Raw genomic sequence first — 14,185 nt, 5'->3', positions numbered from 1 at the left:
AACCATTGTCCCTTGTTAGAGATGCAGGCGTTGGCGGAACTGATTGGTCCATACGGAATGAAACAGATGAGTGAGCATCTGATGTGGCATGTCACGTCACAGGTGGCCGAGCTGAAGGTGAGCAGTGTCTGTGGTGATGGTCTCCCTCCCCACAATGATGTTATAGAATTTATCATTAATTTATCAAGGTAGGCTGATCAAGAAGATTAAGATGAAGGGGATTAGTAGTTGGTTGCATGGATTCAGAACTGGGTTACTGATTAGAGGACAGTGGGTTGTGGTGGAAGGACAATATTCATACTGGAGGTCTGTGACCAGTCTGTGACCAGTAGAGTTTCGCGCGGAACTGTGCTGCGACTGCTACTGTTTATCTATCTATATATTACTAAAAGTCTGATCTTGACCGCTTTTGGCCCACTGTGGTGCGATTTCCGAGAGAACGCCGCCACGTATGGCCGTCATTTTTGGCCACCTCGCTCAGAGCCCACGTCCGCCTTCCAGGACCAGAGGATTTTTCCCATCGATGACAAATCAGAGAGATATTAATGTTTTTTTTTAAATCACCATTCTCTCTGCTGCACCTGCTGGAGGGAGGGGGAATGACAGGGACTATAACACCAGGAAGTGGCGTGCCTCACTCAGTCTCTGCCAGATGGAGGAAGCGAGAGATTCACATCTCTCTGAGCTCTGAATAACACTGAACACATGTGAGTCCCCTTAATGTGGTCTGAAAATGAAAATATGGTTGGTTTGAAGTAAAAAGGCACTGCCTGCAAATGGTTGTTTGGGGGAGGGGGTTTTGCGAAGTTAAAAGGCACTCCTGCAAATGATGGTTTGGGTGCTTTGGCTTGAAGTTAAAAGGCACTCCTGCAAATGGTGGTTTGGGTGCTTTGGCTTGAAGTTAAAATGCACTCCTGGAAATGGTGATTTGGGAGCTTTGGCTTGAAGTTAAAAGGCACTCCTGCAAATGATGGTTTGGTTGTTTTGGCTTGAAGTTAAAAAGCACTCCTGCAAATCATGGTTTGGGTGCTTTGGCTTGAAGTTAAAAGGCACTCCAGCAAATGGTGGTTTGGGTGCTTTGGGTAACTTCCTGTTTGCAATGTATATTGATTTTAGATAAAACGCTACCGCTTATGACTGTGATTTTTGGCCAACTTACTCAGCCCCCCTCTGCTCTGCAGGTGCAGAGGATTCTTCCCATCAATGAAAAATAAAAGTGTTATTAGTGTTTAAAAAATGTTGAGAATCTCTCTCCTGCCAATCACGCCATGAAGGCCACACCTTTTCCGGTGGGTTGGGGAGGGGTTATAAAACCTGGAAGTGCGGGTGCGGCTCAGTCTCTGCATGATGGGGGAGAGGTCACGACTCTGTCTGAGCTGTGAATCAACTGAACACACTGAATGTCTACTGTACTGTGAGTAGTATTTTGTGTGGTTTTATGGTAGTTTTATGGTGGTTTCCCCTTGCTTGAAATGGTATGAAACTACATTTGAATGTGGGGACCTTGCACCGTGCATGAAATGGTAAGAAACTGCATTTGAATCTGGTGACGTGCACCCTGCATGAAATGGTATGAATCTGCACTTGAATTTGGTGGCCTTGCACCCTGCTGAAAGTGGTATGAAACTGCACTTGAATTTGGTGGGCTTTGATCCAGCTTGAAGAGGTGTAAAACTGTACTCGAATTTGGTGGCCCTGCACCCTGCTTGAAGTCGCATGAAAATGCACTTGAATTCGGTGGCCTTGCACCCTGCTTGAAGTGGTAGAAAACTGCACTTGAATTCAGTGGCCTTGCACCCTGCTTGAAGTGGTAGGAAACTGCACTTGAATTTGGTGGCCTTGCACCCTGCTCGAAATGGTAAGAAACCACTTGAATTTGGTGGCCTTGCACCGTTTGAAATGGTAGGAGAATGGATTTGAATTTGGTTACCTTGCACCCTGCAATGAGTCAACTGCTAGCCCACCAGCCGTAAGTGAGCTGCCGGTACATCAGGCTTGAGGGACTGAGCTGCCACCCCAAGAACCCATACCAGCACTTCAGAAAGCCCCCCTCCCCACTGGCCACCAATATTGGAATTGGTGGAGAGGTGGAATATTGCATCGGGGGACCAGCCCTCCCGTGTGAACATCCCACTTAGTCTAGTTATATATATATATATATATATATAAATAAATAAATAGATAATTTAGAACAGTGAGTTGGGAAGTTTGAAGATAACACCAAGATTACTGAGGTCGTAGACTGTAAGGAAGGCTGGCATGGTATTGAGCTGGATATGAAGGGTCTCGACCCAAAACGCCAACCATTCCTTCTCTCCAGAGATGCTGCCTGTCCCGTTGAGTTACTCCAGCTTTTTGTGCCTATCTTCCACTGGATATGAATAAGTTACAGAAATGGATGGAGCAATGGAAGTTGGAGTTTAATCCAAGCATGTTGCAATTTGGGAGGACAAATGTATGGGGAAATGTTTCAATTAAATTCATGACCCTTAACAACATTGATGTACAGGTGGTTCTTGGGTCCAAGTCCATAACTCCTTGAAGGTGGCAACACAAGTTGGTAAAGTGGTAAAGAGGTATACATATGGTATAGTTGCTTTCATATGTCAGGGCGTTGAGTATAAAAGTCAGGAAGTAATGATCCAGCTTTATAAGATTTTGGTTAGGCCACATTTGGAGTATTGCATGCAATTCGGGTTGCTCCATTACAGGAAGAACATGAATGGGGCAACTTGTAAAGGGTTCAGAAGAGGTTTACCAAATGTTGCCTCATTAAGGGAGTATTAGCTGCAGTAAGAGTTCGGACAGACATGGATTGTTTTCTCTGAAATGCTGGAGGTTGCATGGTGACCTGATAGAAGTATATAACATTATGAGTGGTGTAGATAGGTCTATCCGATCTAGCACTTCGTCTGGCAGCTCATTTATTCCACATACCCCCTAAACATTTGTAAAAAGTTGCAAAACTTTAACCTTTTTAAATCTTTTTCCTTTCACCTTAAATGCGTGCCCTCTGGTTTAAGACTCCCCTGTTATGGAACAAATATGTGATCTGATCCATGCTCCTCGTGATTTTAAATTCCTAATTAAAATCACCCTCAATCTCCTATGCTCTTCCGCAACATCCTAGTGTATCCAGTCTCTCCTTTTCTGAAGAAGGGTTTTGGATCGAACGTTACCTATTTCCTTCGCTCCATAGATGCTGCCTCACCCGCTGAGTTTCTCCAGCATTTTTGTCTACCTTCTCCTTTTAACTCGTCCTCTAGTCCCAGTAACATCCTCATGAAATTCCTGCACCCTTTCCAGCTTAATGATATCCTTCCTATAGCTGGGTGACCATAATTACACCAATGACCTGAACAGTTGTCACATGACATCTCAACTGCCGTACTCAGTGCCCCATCCGATCAAGGGAAGCCTTTTTCACCGCCCTGTCTACCTGTATTCACCAATTTCAGTGAACTGTGCACCTACACTGCCAAATCTCTCTGCTCTACAACACTCTTCCAAAACCATTTACTGTGCAGGTCCTGCCCTGGTCTAACTTACCATAATGCAACACCTTGTACTTCTCCCAGGGCGGAGTTTAAACGTAAGAATAGGTGCAGGAAGGAACTGCAGATGCTGGTTTAAACTGAAGATTGACATCAATTGCTGGACTAACTCAGCTTGACAGGCAGCATCCCTGGAGAGAAGCTGTGATTGGAAACTAAATATTCCAGGATTTCGTTGCTTTAGGTGTGATAGAATTGGAGGGGCAAGAGGTGGAGGTGTTGCATTGCTTATCAGGGAAGATATTACAGCAGTGCTTTGGCAGGATAGATTAGAGGGCTCATCTAGGGAGGCTATTTGGGTGGAACTGAGAAATGGGAAAGTGGTAGCGACACTTATAGGGGTGTATTATAGACTGCCAAATGGGAAGCGAGAATTGGAAGAGAAAATATGTAAGGAGATTGCAGATATTAGTAGTAAGCACAAGGTAGTGATTGTGGGAGATTTCAATTTTCCACACATAGACTGGGAAACACATTCTGTAAATGGGCTGGATGGGTTGGAGTTTGTAAAATGTGTGCAGGATAGTTTTTTGCAGCAATACATAGAAGTACCTACTAGAGAATGTGCGGTGCTGGACCTCCTGTTAGGAAATGAGACGGGTCAGGTGGCAGAGGTATGCGTTGGGGAACAGTTCGGGACCAGTGAGCACAATACCATTAGTTTCAATATAATTATGGAGAGGGTCAGAACTGGACCTAGTGTTGAGATTTTTGATTGGAGAAAGGCTAACTTTGAGGAGATGCGAAAGGATTTAAAAGGAGTAAATTGGGACAGTTTGTTTTATGGGAAAGATGTGGAAGAGAAATGGAGGACATTTAAAGGTGAAATTTTAAGAGTACAGAATCTTTATGTTCCTGTTCGGTTGAAAGGAAATAGTAAAAATTGGAAAGAGCCATGGTTTTCAAGGGAAATTGGACACGGTTCGGAAAAAGAGAGAGATCTACAATAATTATAGGCAGCATGGAGTAAATGAGGTGCTTGAGGAGTATAAAGAATGTAAAAAGAATCTTAAGAAAGAAATTAGAAAAGCTAAAAGAAGATATGAGGTTGCTTTGGCAAGTAAGGTGAAAGTAAATCCAAAGGGTTTCTACGGCTATATTAATAGCAAAAGGATAACGAGGGGTAAAATTGGTCCATTAGAGAGTCAGAGTGGACAGCTATCTGCAGAGCCAAAAGAGATGGGGGAGATATTGAACAATTTATTTTCTTCGGTATTCACCAAGGAGAAGGATATTGAATTATGTGAGGTAAGGGAAACAAGTAGAGTAGCTATGGAAACTATGAGATTCAAAGAAGAGGAAGTACTGACACTTTTGAGAAATATAAAAGTTGATAAGTCTCCAGGTCCGGACAGGATATTCCCTAGGACATTGAGGGAAGTTAGTATAGAAATAGCAGGGGCTATGACAGAAATATTTCAAATGTCATTAGAAACGGGAATGGTGCCGGAGGATTGGCGTACTGCACATGTTGTTCCATTGTTTAAAAAGGGGTCTAAGAGTAAACCTAGCAATTATAGACCTGTTAGTTTGATGTCAGTGGTGGGCAAATTAATGGAAAGGATACTTAGAGATAATATATATAAGCATCTGGATAAACAGGGTCTGATTAGGAACAGCCAACATGGATTTGTGACTGGAAGGTCATGTTTGACTAATCTTCTTGAATTTTTTGAAGAGGTTACTCGGGAAATTGATGAGGGTAAAGCAGTGGATGTTGTATATATGGACTTCAGTAAGGCCTTTGACAAGGTTCCTCACGGAAGGTTGGTTAAGAAGGTTCAATTGTTGGGTATTAATGGTGGAGTAGCAAGATGGATTCAACAGTGGCTGAATGGGAGATGCCAGAGATTAATGGTGGATGGTTGTTTGTCAGGTTGGAGGCCAGTGACTAGTGGGGTGCCACAGGGATCTGTGTTGGGTCCACTGTTGTTTGTCATGTACATCAATGATCTGGATGATGGTGTGGTAAATTGGATTAGTAAGTATGCAGATGATACTAAGATAGGTGGGGTCGTGGATAATGAAGTAGATTTTCAATGTATACAGAGAGATTTATGCCACTTGGAAGAGTGGGCTGAAAGATGGCAGATGGAGTTTAATGCTGATAAGTGTGAGGTGCTACATCTTGGCAGGACAAATCAAAATAGGACGTACATGGTAAATGGTAGGAAATTGAAGAATGCAGGTGAACAGAGGGATCTGGGAATAACTGTGCACAGTTCCCTGAAAGTGGAATCTCATGTAGATTGGGTGGTAAAGAAAGCTTTTGGTGTGCTGGCCTTTATAAATCAGAGCATTGAGTATAGAAGTTGGGATGTAATGTTAAAATTGTACAAGGCATTGGTGAGGCCAATTCTGGAGTATGGTGTACAATTTTGGTCGCCTAATTATAGGAAGGATGTGAACAAAATAGAGAGAGTACAGAGGAGATTTACTAGAATGTTGACTGGGTTTCAGCAACTAAGTTACAGAGATAGGTTGAACAAGTTACGGCTTTATTCTTTGGAGCGCAGAAAGTTAAGGGAGGACTTGATAGAGGTCTTTAAAATGATGAGAGGGATAGACAGAGTTGACGTGAATAAGCTTTTCCCACTGAGAGTAGGGAAGATTCAAACAAGGGGACATGACTTGAGAAATAAGGGACAGAAGTTTAGGGGTAACATGAGGGGGAACTTCTTTACTCAGAGAGTGGTGGCTGTGTGGAATGAGCTTCCAGTGAAGGTGGTGGAGGCAGGTTAGTTTTTATCATTTAAAAATAAATTGGATAGTTATATGGACGGGAAAGGTATGGAGGGTTATGGTCTGAGCGCAGGTATATGGGACTAGGGGAGAATACGTGTTCGGCACGGACTAGAAGGGTCGAGATGGCCTGTTTCCGTGCTGTAATTGTTATATTGTTATATGGTTATATGGGTGGTGTTTCAGAAATGGAAGATGCTGCCTGTTCAGCATTTGCTAACTCATTAGAAAGGTGCAAGCAGCCTAAAGATATTGCACTATAGGCCCTCCAATATCTAGCAGATTACTGAAAGATGCCAAAGCAACAGAGACTTGCTTAACTTCCCCAATATTGACTGGGACTTGCTCAGTGCCAAAGGCTTGGACAGGGAAGAATATGTTGTTAGTATTCAAGAGGGTTTTGTGAAACAGTATGTGGATATTCCAACTTGAGGGGGGAACATACTCCCAGTGTTGAGAATTGAGCTTTGTCAGATGACCAGTATTTCAGTGGAAGAGCATTTTGGGAACAGTGCTCACAACTCTATGTTTTATGATAGTAATGAGTAAGGGTAATACTGGACCTTGAGGGAAGGTACTTAATTGGGATGTGGCAGGTAAAGGCATTGTTAGGCAGCATTATTGCATGGGACATTCAATTGTGAGTAGCTGTTATTGGGTAAGTCTACATCTGATATGTGGGATTTGTTTAAAATCCAGCTGTTTGAAGTTCGGAACTAATATGTTCCATTAAGGAGCAGGAGAATGGATGGCAAAGTAAGTGAATGACCAAAGAGGTTGCAACTTCAATTGAAGATAACAAGGAAGCATATGCAAGGTTCAGAAAGATGAAATGAGACAGGGCCTTTAAGCAATATAAAGAGAGCAGGATGGAAAACAGGTGGGTAATTACAAAGAAGCATCAATGAAGGCACAGCTTTGATGTGAGAGAGGCAAAATGTAAAGTTGTGTGGGACATGTCTTTTACACAGAGGGTGGTGAGTGCCTGGAACGTGATGCCAAGGGGTTGATATGATGGTGATGTTTATGATAGGTACATGGCCAAGCAGTTTATGGAGCGTAGAGACAAAAAGCTGGTTTAAACCGAAGATAGACACAAACAACTGGAGCACCTCAGCGGGTCAGGCGGTATTTCTGTCTAGATCTGAAATGTCACCTATTCCTTTTCTCCAGAGATGCTGTCTAACCTGCTGAGTAACTCCAGCTTTTTGTGTCTATCTTCAGTGTAAACCAGCATCTGCAATTCATTCATATTCAGTTATGGAGAGGTATGTATCATGTGCAGACAGCAAATTAGTTTAACGTGGGATTCTCTTCAGCACAGACACTGTGGGCATAAGGACCTGTTCCTGTGCTGTACTGTTCATGTTCATTTGCCACATACACCAATTGGTGTAGTGAAATTCACTGGCCAGGTCAGTCATACAATTTAAAAAGCAACAGACTAAAAAACACATTTTAACGTAAACATCCATCACAGTGACTGCTATACATTCCTCACTGTACAATGGTCAGCAAGGCGAAAATAAAGTTCCAAGTCCTTCCCTTGTTGTTCTTCTTCGGTCGGGGGCCTCGAGCCCCCCGTTGACGGGACGGTCTTGAGTCCCGTAGCCGGCGGCATTTAGGCCCGCGTCGAGGCGTTCAGCTCCTGCATCGGGGGGTAGTCTGCTCCCCCGCACCGGGCGATCAAACCTCGTGTCGGGGCTGGACGAACCTTCTGCAGTGTTGGACCTCCCGACTAGCCTCTCCCGAGACTGCGAGCCCATGATGGGAAGTAAGTCCGCGCCCCGCGGTGGGGTTCACGACAGTCCGAGGCAGCTTTTCATCTCCATCGATGGTAGGCTGCAGAGCCCGGAGAATGTGATCCGAAACTTCATCACCTCTCCGGGAGGTAAGGACCTGGAAAAAAAGTTTCCCCCTCCCCAACATAAACCAAACAGAAGAACATTAAAACAAACTTTAAACAAACGCTAAAAATAACAAAAAGGATGAAAAAACGAACAGGCTGCCATCTCCTTCCTCCGGCGCCAACCGCTGAGTTTCTCCAGCATTTTTGTCTACCTTCGATTTTCCAGCATCTGCAGTTCCTTCTTAAACCCCTAGTTGTTTGTTCTGTTCTGTGTTCCACCACACGCACATGGACTCAGATAACACTTAAAATATAAATGATACAAGATAGTGAAACAAAAAAGACTGCAAAAAAAAACATGATCTTAAGCACTAACACAACATTCTAAACAAAGTCCATGGTGATGCAAGAAGTGTCTGTGGTGTTCTGCTGCCGAGGTTGGATTGTGGTCATCGTTGCGCAGGTCTGATAATTGGGGGAAAGTAGCTTTTCTTGAAACTGGTAGTGTGGGACTACCTGCCCGACAGTGGCAGCGGGAAGAGAACATGGACCAGATGGTGGGTGTCTCTGATGGCATATTTCCGTTCTTCTGGAGACAGAGCCTCATGTAGAAGTGTTGATGGAGGGGAGGGCTGTGCCTGTCACGGACCAGGCTGAGTCCAGCACTCACGGCAACCTCATGATTCACAGTGTATGTTGTATTGTGTAAACAGAAACTGGTGGTGGAGAACATGGACATCTTGGTACAAATAAGGTCCAACCTTCGGAAACCAGATGTGATGACTACCTTGGCCAAGCGTCTAACATGTGAGTGACACAATGTTTTACTTTACCTCGTTAGTTTGATCCTCTCTTTTGTTGAAACGAATCATCCCACCTTGAATCATTGCCCGAGCCTTCCACCCAGGGATCGATCCCGTCAAACCTGACTACCCCGCTTCGGACACCTGTATCCTCTTCATCACATCAAGTCTTGAATCTATGTGTGCCAGTGGTGGAGTGCGGGTGTGTGTAGGGTGGTGGACGGGGTGATGATCAAGTGGCTACTTTGCTCAGGATGGTGTTGAACTCCAAAGTGGTGTTTCTCACTGCACTCATTCAGGCAAGTGGAGAGTGTTTCATCACAGTCCTGACGGATGTTAGAAGGATGAGAGGGTATCTCATTGAAACATATAAGACTGTTAAGGGCTTGGACACATCAGAGGCAGGAAACATGTTCCCGATGTTGGGGGAGTCCAGAACCAGGGGCCACAGTTTAAAAATAAGGAGTAAGCCATTTAGAACAGAGACGAGGAAACACTTTTTCTCACAGAGAGTGGTGAGTCTGTGGAATTCGTTGCCTCAGAGGGCGGTGGAGGCGGGTTCTCTGGATGCTTTCAAGAGAGAGCTTGATAGGGGTCTTAAAAATTGCGGTCAGTGAATATGGGGAGAAGGCAGGAACGGGGTACTGATTGGGGATGATCGCAGTGAATGGCGGTGCTGGCTCAAAGGGCCAAATGGCATACTGCGGCACCTATTGTCTACTGTTTATTGACTTGTGCCTTGCAGATAGTGGAAGGGCTTTTGGGAAGGGGGAGGGGGAGAGGACGGGGGGGGGGGGGGGGGGGGGGGGGGGGGTGTGGTGTTACTCGCTGTAGGATCCCCAGCCTATGACCTGCTCTTGTGGGCAGGGGATTTGTGTGGCTGCTCTGCGATTCGGGTCAGTGGTGACTCCCAAAATGCTGTAAATATGGGGGACTTGACACAGAACTGTTGTGTTGCAGGGACATAGGTTGGTGAAAAAGGATTTGACATGCTGGTCTTCATCAGTCAGGGTACTGATTAGAAAAGGTGGAATGTTATGTTACATTTGTACAAGATGAACGTGAGGCCGCATTTTGAGTATTATGTTTCGTTTTGGTCACGTTGATATGGTAAGGATACTGTTAAGATGGAAAGAATGCAGAGAAGATTTACGAAGTGAGTCAAGGAACTGCAGGTGCTAGAGAAATTCAGCTTATTGGGCAGTATTTCTGTAGGACATCTAGAGGCAACAATACAGGTCAGGACTCTTCTGCAGACCAAAAGAGTCTACAGTATGGCCCACCTTGAATCGTTGCCTATCCATGTCCTCCAGAGATGCTACCTGACCCGCTGAGTTCTTCCAGGATTTACGAACATATTGACAGGACTTGAGGGCCTGAGCTGTAGGGAGAGGTTTGGCAGATGATGACATGTTTCCTTGTAGCACAGGAGGCTTTGGGGTGATCTTATAGAGATGTATCAAATCATGGATTAGAACGGTGAAAGCACAGAGTATTTTACCCAGAATATGGGAATCAAGAACTAGAGGTCATAGGATTAAGGTTAGAAGGGAAAGATTTAATTGAAACCTGAGGTTCAGCTTTTTCACACAGAGGGTGATAACTAAAATATGTTGATAAGGAAAAGGGGAGATGCAACGACACCTGGGTGTCATGGTACACCAGTCATTTAAAGGAGGCATGCATGTGCAACATGAAGTGAAGAAAGCTAATGGTATGTTAGCATTCATAGCAAAATGATTTGAGTATAGGAGCAGGGAGGTTCTACTGCAGTTGTACAGGGTCTTGGTGAGACCACATCTAGAGTATTGCATACAGTTTTGGTCTCCTAATCTGAGGAAATACATTCTTGCCATAGAGGGAGTACAGAGAAGGTTCACCAGTGTGATTCCTTGGATGACACGACTTTCATATGCTAGAGTCAATTATTAAAGAGGTAATAATGGGGCATTTGGATAGTAGTAAAAGGATTAGTCCAAGTCAACATGGATTTATGAAAGGGAAATCATGCTTGACTAGTCTTCTGGAATTTTTTGAGGATGTGACAAGTAAAATGAATGAAGGGGTGCCAGTGGATGTAGTGTATCTGGACTTCCAGAAAGCCTTTGATAAGGTCCCTCACGGGAGACTGGTGACTAAAATTAGAGCACATGGTATTGGAGGTAGGGTGTTGACATGGATAGAAAATTGGTTGGCAGACCGGAAGCAAAGAGTAGGAGTGAACGGGTCCTTTTCAGAATGGCAGGCAGTGACGAGTGGAGTGCCGCAAGGCTCGGTGTTGGGGCTGCAACTGTTTACTATATATATTAATGATTTGGAAGAGGGAATTAGGAGCAACACTAGCAAGTTTGTGGATGACACAAAGCTGGGTGGCAGTGTGAACTGTGAAGAGGATGTTGGAGGTTACAGGGTGACCTGGACAGCTTGAGTGAGTGGGCAGATGCGTGGCAGATGCAGTATAATATAGATAAATGTGAGGTTATCCACTTTGGCAGCAAAAACAAGGGGGCAGATTATTATCTCTACGGGGTTAGGTTAGGTAAGGGGGAGGTACAGCAAGACCTGGGTGTCCTTGTACACCGAAAGTTGGCGTGCAGGTACAGCAGGCAGTGAAGAAAGCTAATGGAATGTTGGCCTTTATAACACGAGGATTTCAGTACAGGAGTAAAGAGGTTCTTCTGCAGTTGTATATGGCTCTGGTGAGACCACATCTGGAGTATTGTGTACAGTTTTGGTTTTCTAATTTGAGGAAGGACATCCTTGTGATTGAAGCAGTGCAGCGTAGGTTCACGAGATTGATCCCTGGGATGGCGGGACTGTCAGATGAGGAAAGATTGAAAAGACTAGGATTGTAGTCACTGGAGTTTAGAAGGATGAGGGGGCAACCAAGCTAGATGCAGGACAAATGTTCCCGATGTTGGGCGAGTCCAGAACCTCGGGCCACAGTCTTAGAATAAAGGGGAGGTCATTTAAGACTGAGGTGAGAAAAAACTTTTTCACCCAGAGAGTTGTGAATTCATGGAATTACCTGTCAATCACTGGATGGATTTAAGAGAGATTTAGATACAGCTCTAGGGGCTAGTGGAGTCAAGGGATATGACGAGAAGGCAGGCACGGGTTATTGATAGGGGATGATCAGCCATGATCACAATGAATGGCGGTGCTGGCTCGAAGGGCCGAATGGCCTCCTCCTGCACCTATTTTCTATGTTTCTATGTATCTATAAGATCACCCCTCATCCTTCTAAACTCCAGTGAATACAAGCCTAGTCTTTTCAATCTTTCCTCATGTGACAGTCCCGCCATCCCAGGGATCAATCTCGTGAACCTACCCTGCACGGCCTCAATCACAAGGATGTCGTTCCTCAAATTAGGAGACCAAAACTGTGCACAATACTCCAGATGTGGTCTCACCAGAGCCCTATACAACTGCAGAAGAACCTCTTTACTCCAATACTGAAATCCTCTTGTTATGAAGGCCACAGGCACCCCTTCATCCATTTTATTTGTCACATCCTCAAAAAATTCCAGAAGATTAATCAAGCATGATTTCCCTTTCACAAATCCATGTTGACTTGGACTAATCCTTTTACTACTGTCCAAATGCCCCATTATTACCTCTGTAATAATTGACTATCATCTTTCCCACCACCGAAGTCAGGCTAACTGGTCTGTAATTCCCCGTTTTCTCTCTCGCTCCTTTCTTGAAAAGTGGAATAACATTAGCTATTCTCCAATCCACAGGAACTGATCCTGGATCTATTGAACATTGGAAAATGATTATCCTTCAGTCCCATTAGCCTTCCCAATACTATTTCTTGCATAATGAAAATTTATTTCAGTTCCTCTACCTCCTTAGATCCTCTGTCCTCCAGTACTTCTGGGAGATTGTTTGTGTCTTCCTTAGTGAAGACAGATCCGAAGTACCTGTTAAATTCTTCTGCCATTTCCTTGTTTCCCATAATAATTTCATCCATGTCTGCCTTCAAGGGACCCACTTTTGACTTTACCATTCTATTTCCCGTAACATATCTAAATAAGCTTTTACTGTCATTCTTTATATTCCTGGCCAGCTTCTCCTCGTACTTCATCTTTTCAGCCCGTATTGCCTGCTTTGTTTCCTTCTGTTGTCCTATGAACGTTTCCCAGTCCTCTGGTTTCCGGCTACTCTTTGCTGTGTTATACATAGAAACATAGAAATTAGGTGCAGGAGTAGGCCATTCGGCCCTTCGAGCCTGCACCGCCATTCAATATGATTATGGCTGATCATCCAACTCAGTATACTGTACCTGCCTTCTCTCCATACCCCCTGATCCCTTTAGCCACAAGGGCCACATCTAACTCCCTCTAAAGTATAGCCAATGAACTGGTCTCAACTACCTTCTGTGGCAGAGAATTGCACAGATTCACCACTCTCTGTGTTAAAAATGTTTTTCTCATCTCGGTCCTAAAAGATTTCCCCCTTATCCTTAAACTGTGACCCATTGTTCTGGACTTCCCCAACATCGGGAACAATCTTCCTACATCTATCCTGTCGAACCCCTTAAGAATTTTGTAAGTTTCTATAAGATCCCCCCTCAAACTTCTAAATTCTAGCGAGTACAAACCGAGTCTATCCAGTCTTTCTTCATATGAAAGTCCTGACATCCCAGGAATCAGTCTGGTGAACCTTCTCTGTACACCCTCTATGGTAAGAATGTATTTTCTCAGATTGTACATCTTTTCTTTTAGTTTTATTTTATCCATAACTTCTCTCAGCCATGGTTGCCTCCTACTACCCTTAGAATCTTTCTTCCTTTTTGGAATGAAATGATCCTGCGTCTGACGGATTATACCCAGAAATTCCTACCATTGTTATTCCACCGTCATTCCTGCTAGAATCCCTTTCCAGTCTGCCTTGGCATGAGCCTTCATATTCCCCTTTATTCAACTGCATCACTGACACTTCCAATTTAACCATATAACCATATAACAATTACAGCACGGAAACAGGCCATCTCGGCCCTACAAGTCCGTGCCGAACAACTTTTTTCCCTTAGTCCCACCTGCCTGCACTCATACCATAACCCTCCATTCCCTTCTCATCCATATGCCTATCCAATTTATTTTTAAATGATACCAACGAACCTGCCGCCACCACTTCCACTGGAAGCTCATTCCACACCGCTACCACTCTCTGAGTAAAGAAGTTCAACCCTCTCCTTCTCAAATTGCAGATTAAAACAAATCATATTATAA

The 14,185-nt window shown here is 44.2% G+C and overlaps 1 protein-coding gene across 1 annotated transcript in view; it reads left to right on the top strand.

Moving 5' to 3' along the window:
- LOC116967685 (nck-associated protein 1-like) overlaps positions 1 to 14,185 on the top strand; it is a 183,726-nt gene that overhangs the window by 116,984 nt on the left and 52,557 nt on the right. Inside the window, exons 23-24 of the mRNA XM_033014275.1 lie at positions 20 to 117; positions 8,859 to 8,952. Of these exons, the coding sequence (XP_032870166.1) occupies positions 20 to 117; positions 8,859 to 8,952 (192 nt within the window). The remainder of the gene's footprint in view (positions 1 to 19; positions 118 to 8,858; positions 8,953 to 14,185) is intronic.

The sequence above is a fragment of the Amblyraja radiata genome, chromosome 41 (assembly GCF_010909765.2).
Source record: "Amblyraja radiata isolate CabotCenter1 chromosome 41, sAmbRad1.1.pri, whole genome shotgun sequence".
Lineage (NCBI taxonomy): Eukaryota > Metazoa > Chordata > Chondrichthyes > Rajiformes > Rajidae > Amblyraja > Amblyraja radiata.
The sequence above is the reverse complement of the archived record's forward strand: the minus strand, read 5'-3'. Positions and strand labels throughout refer to the sequence as shown.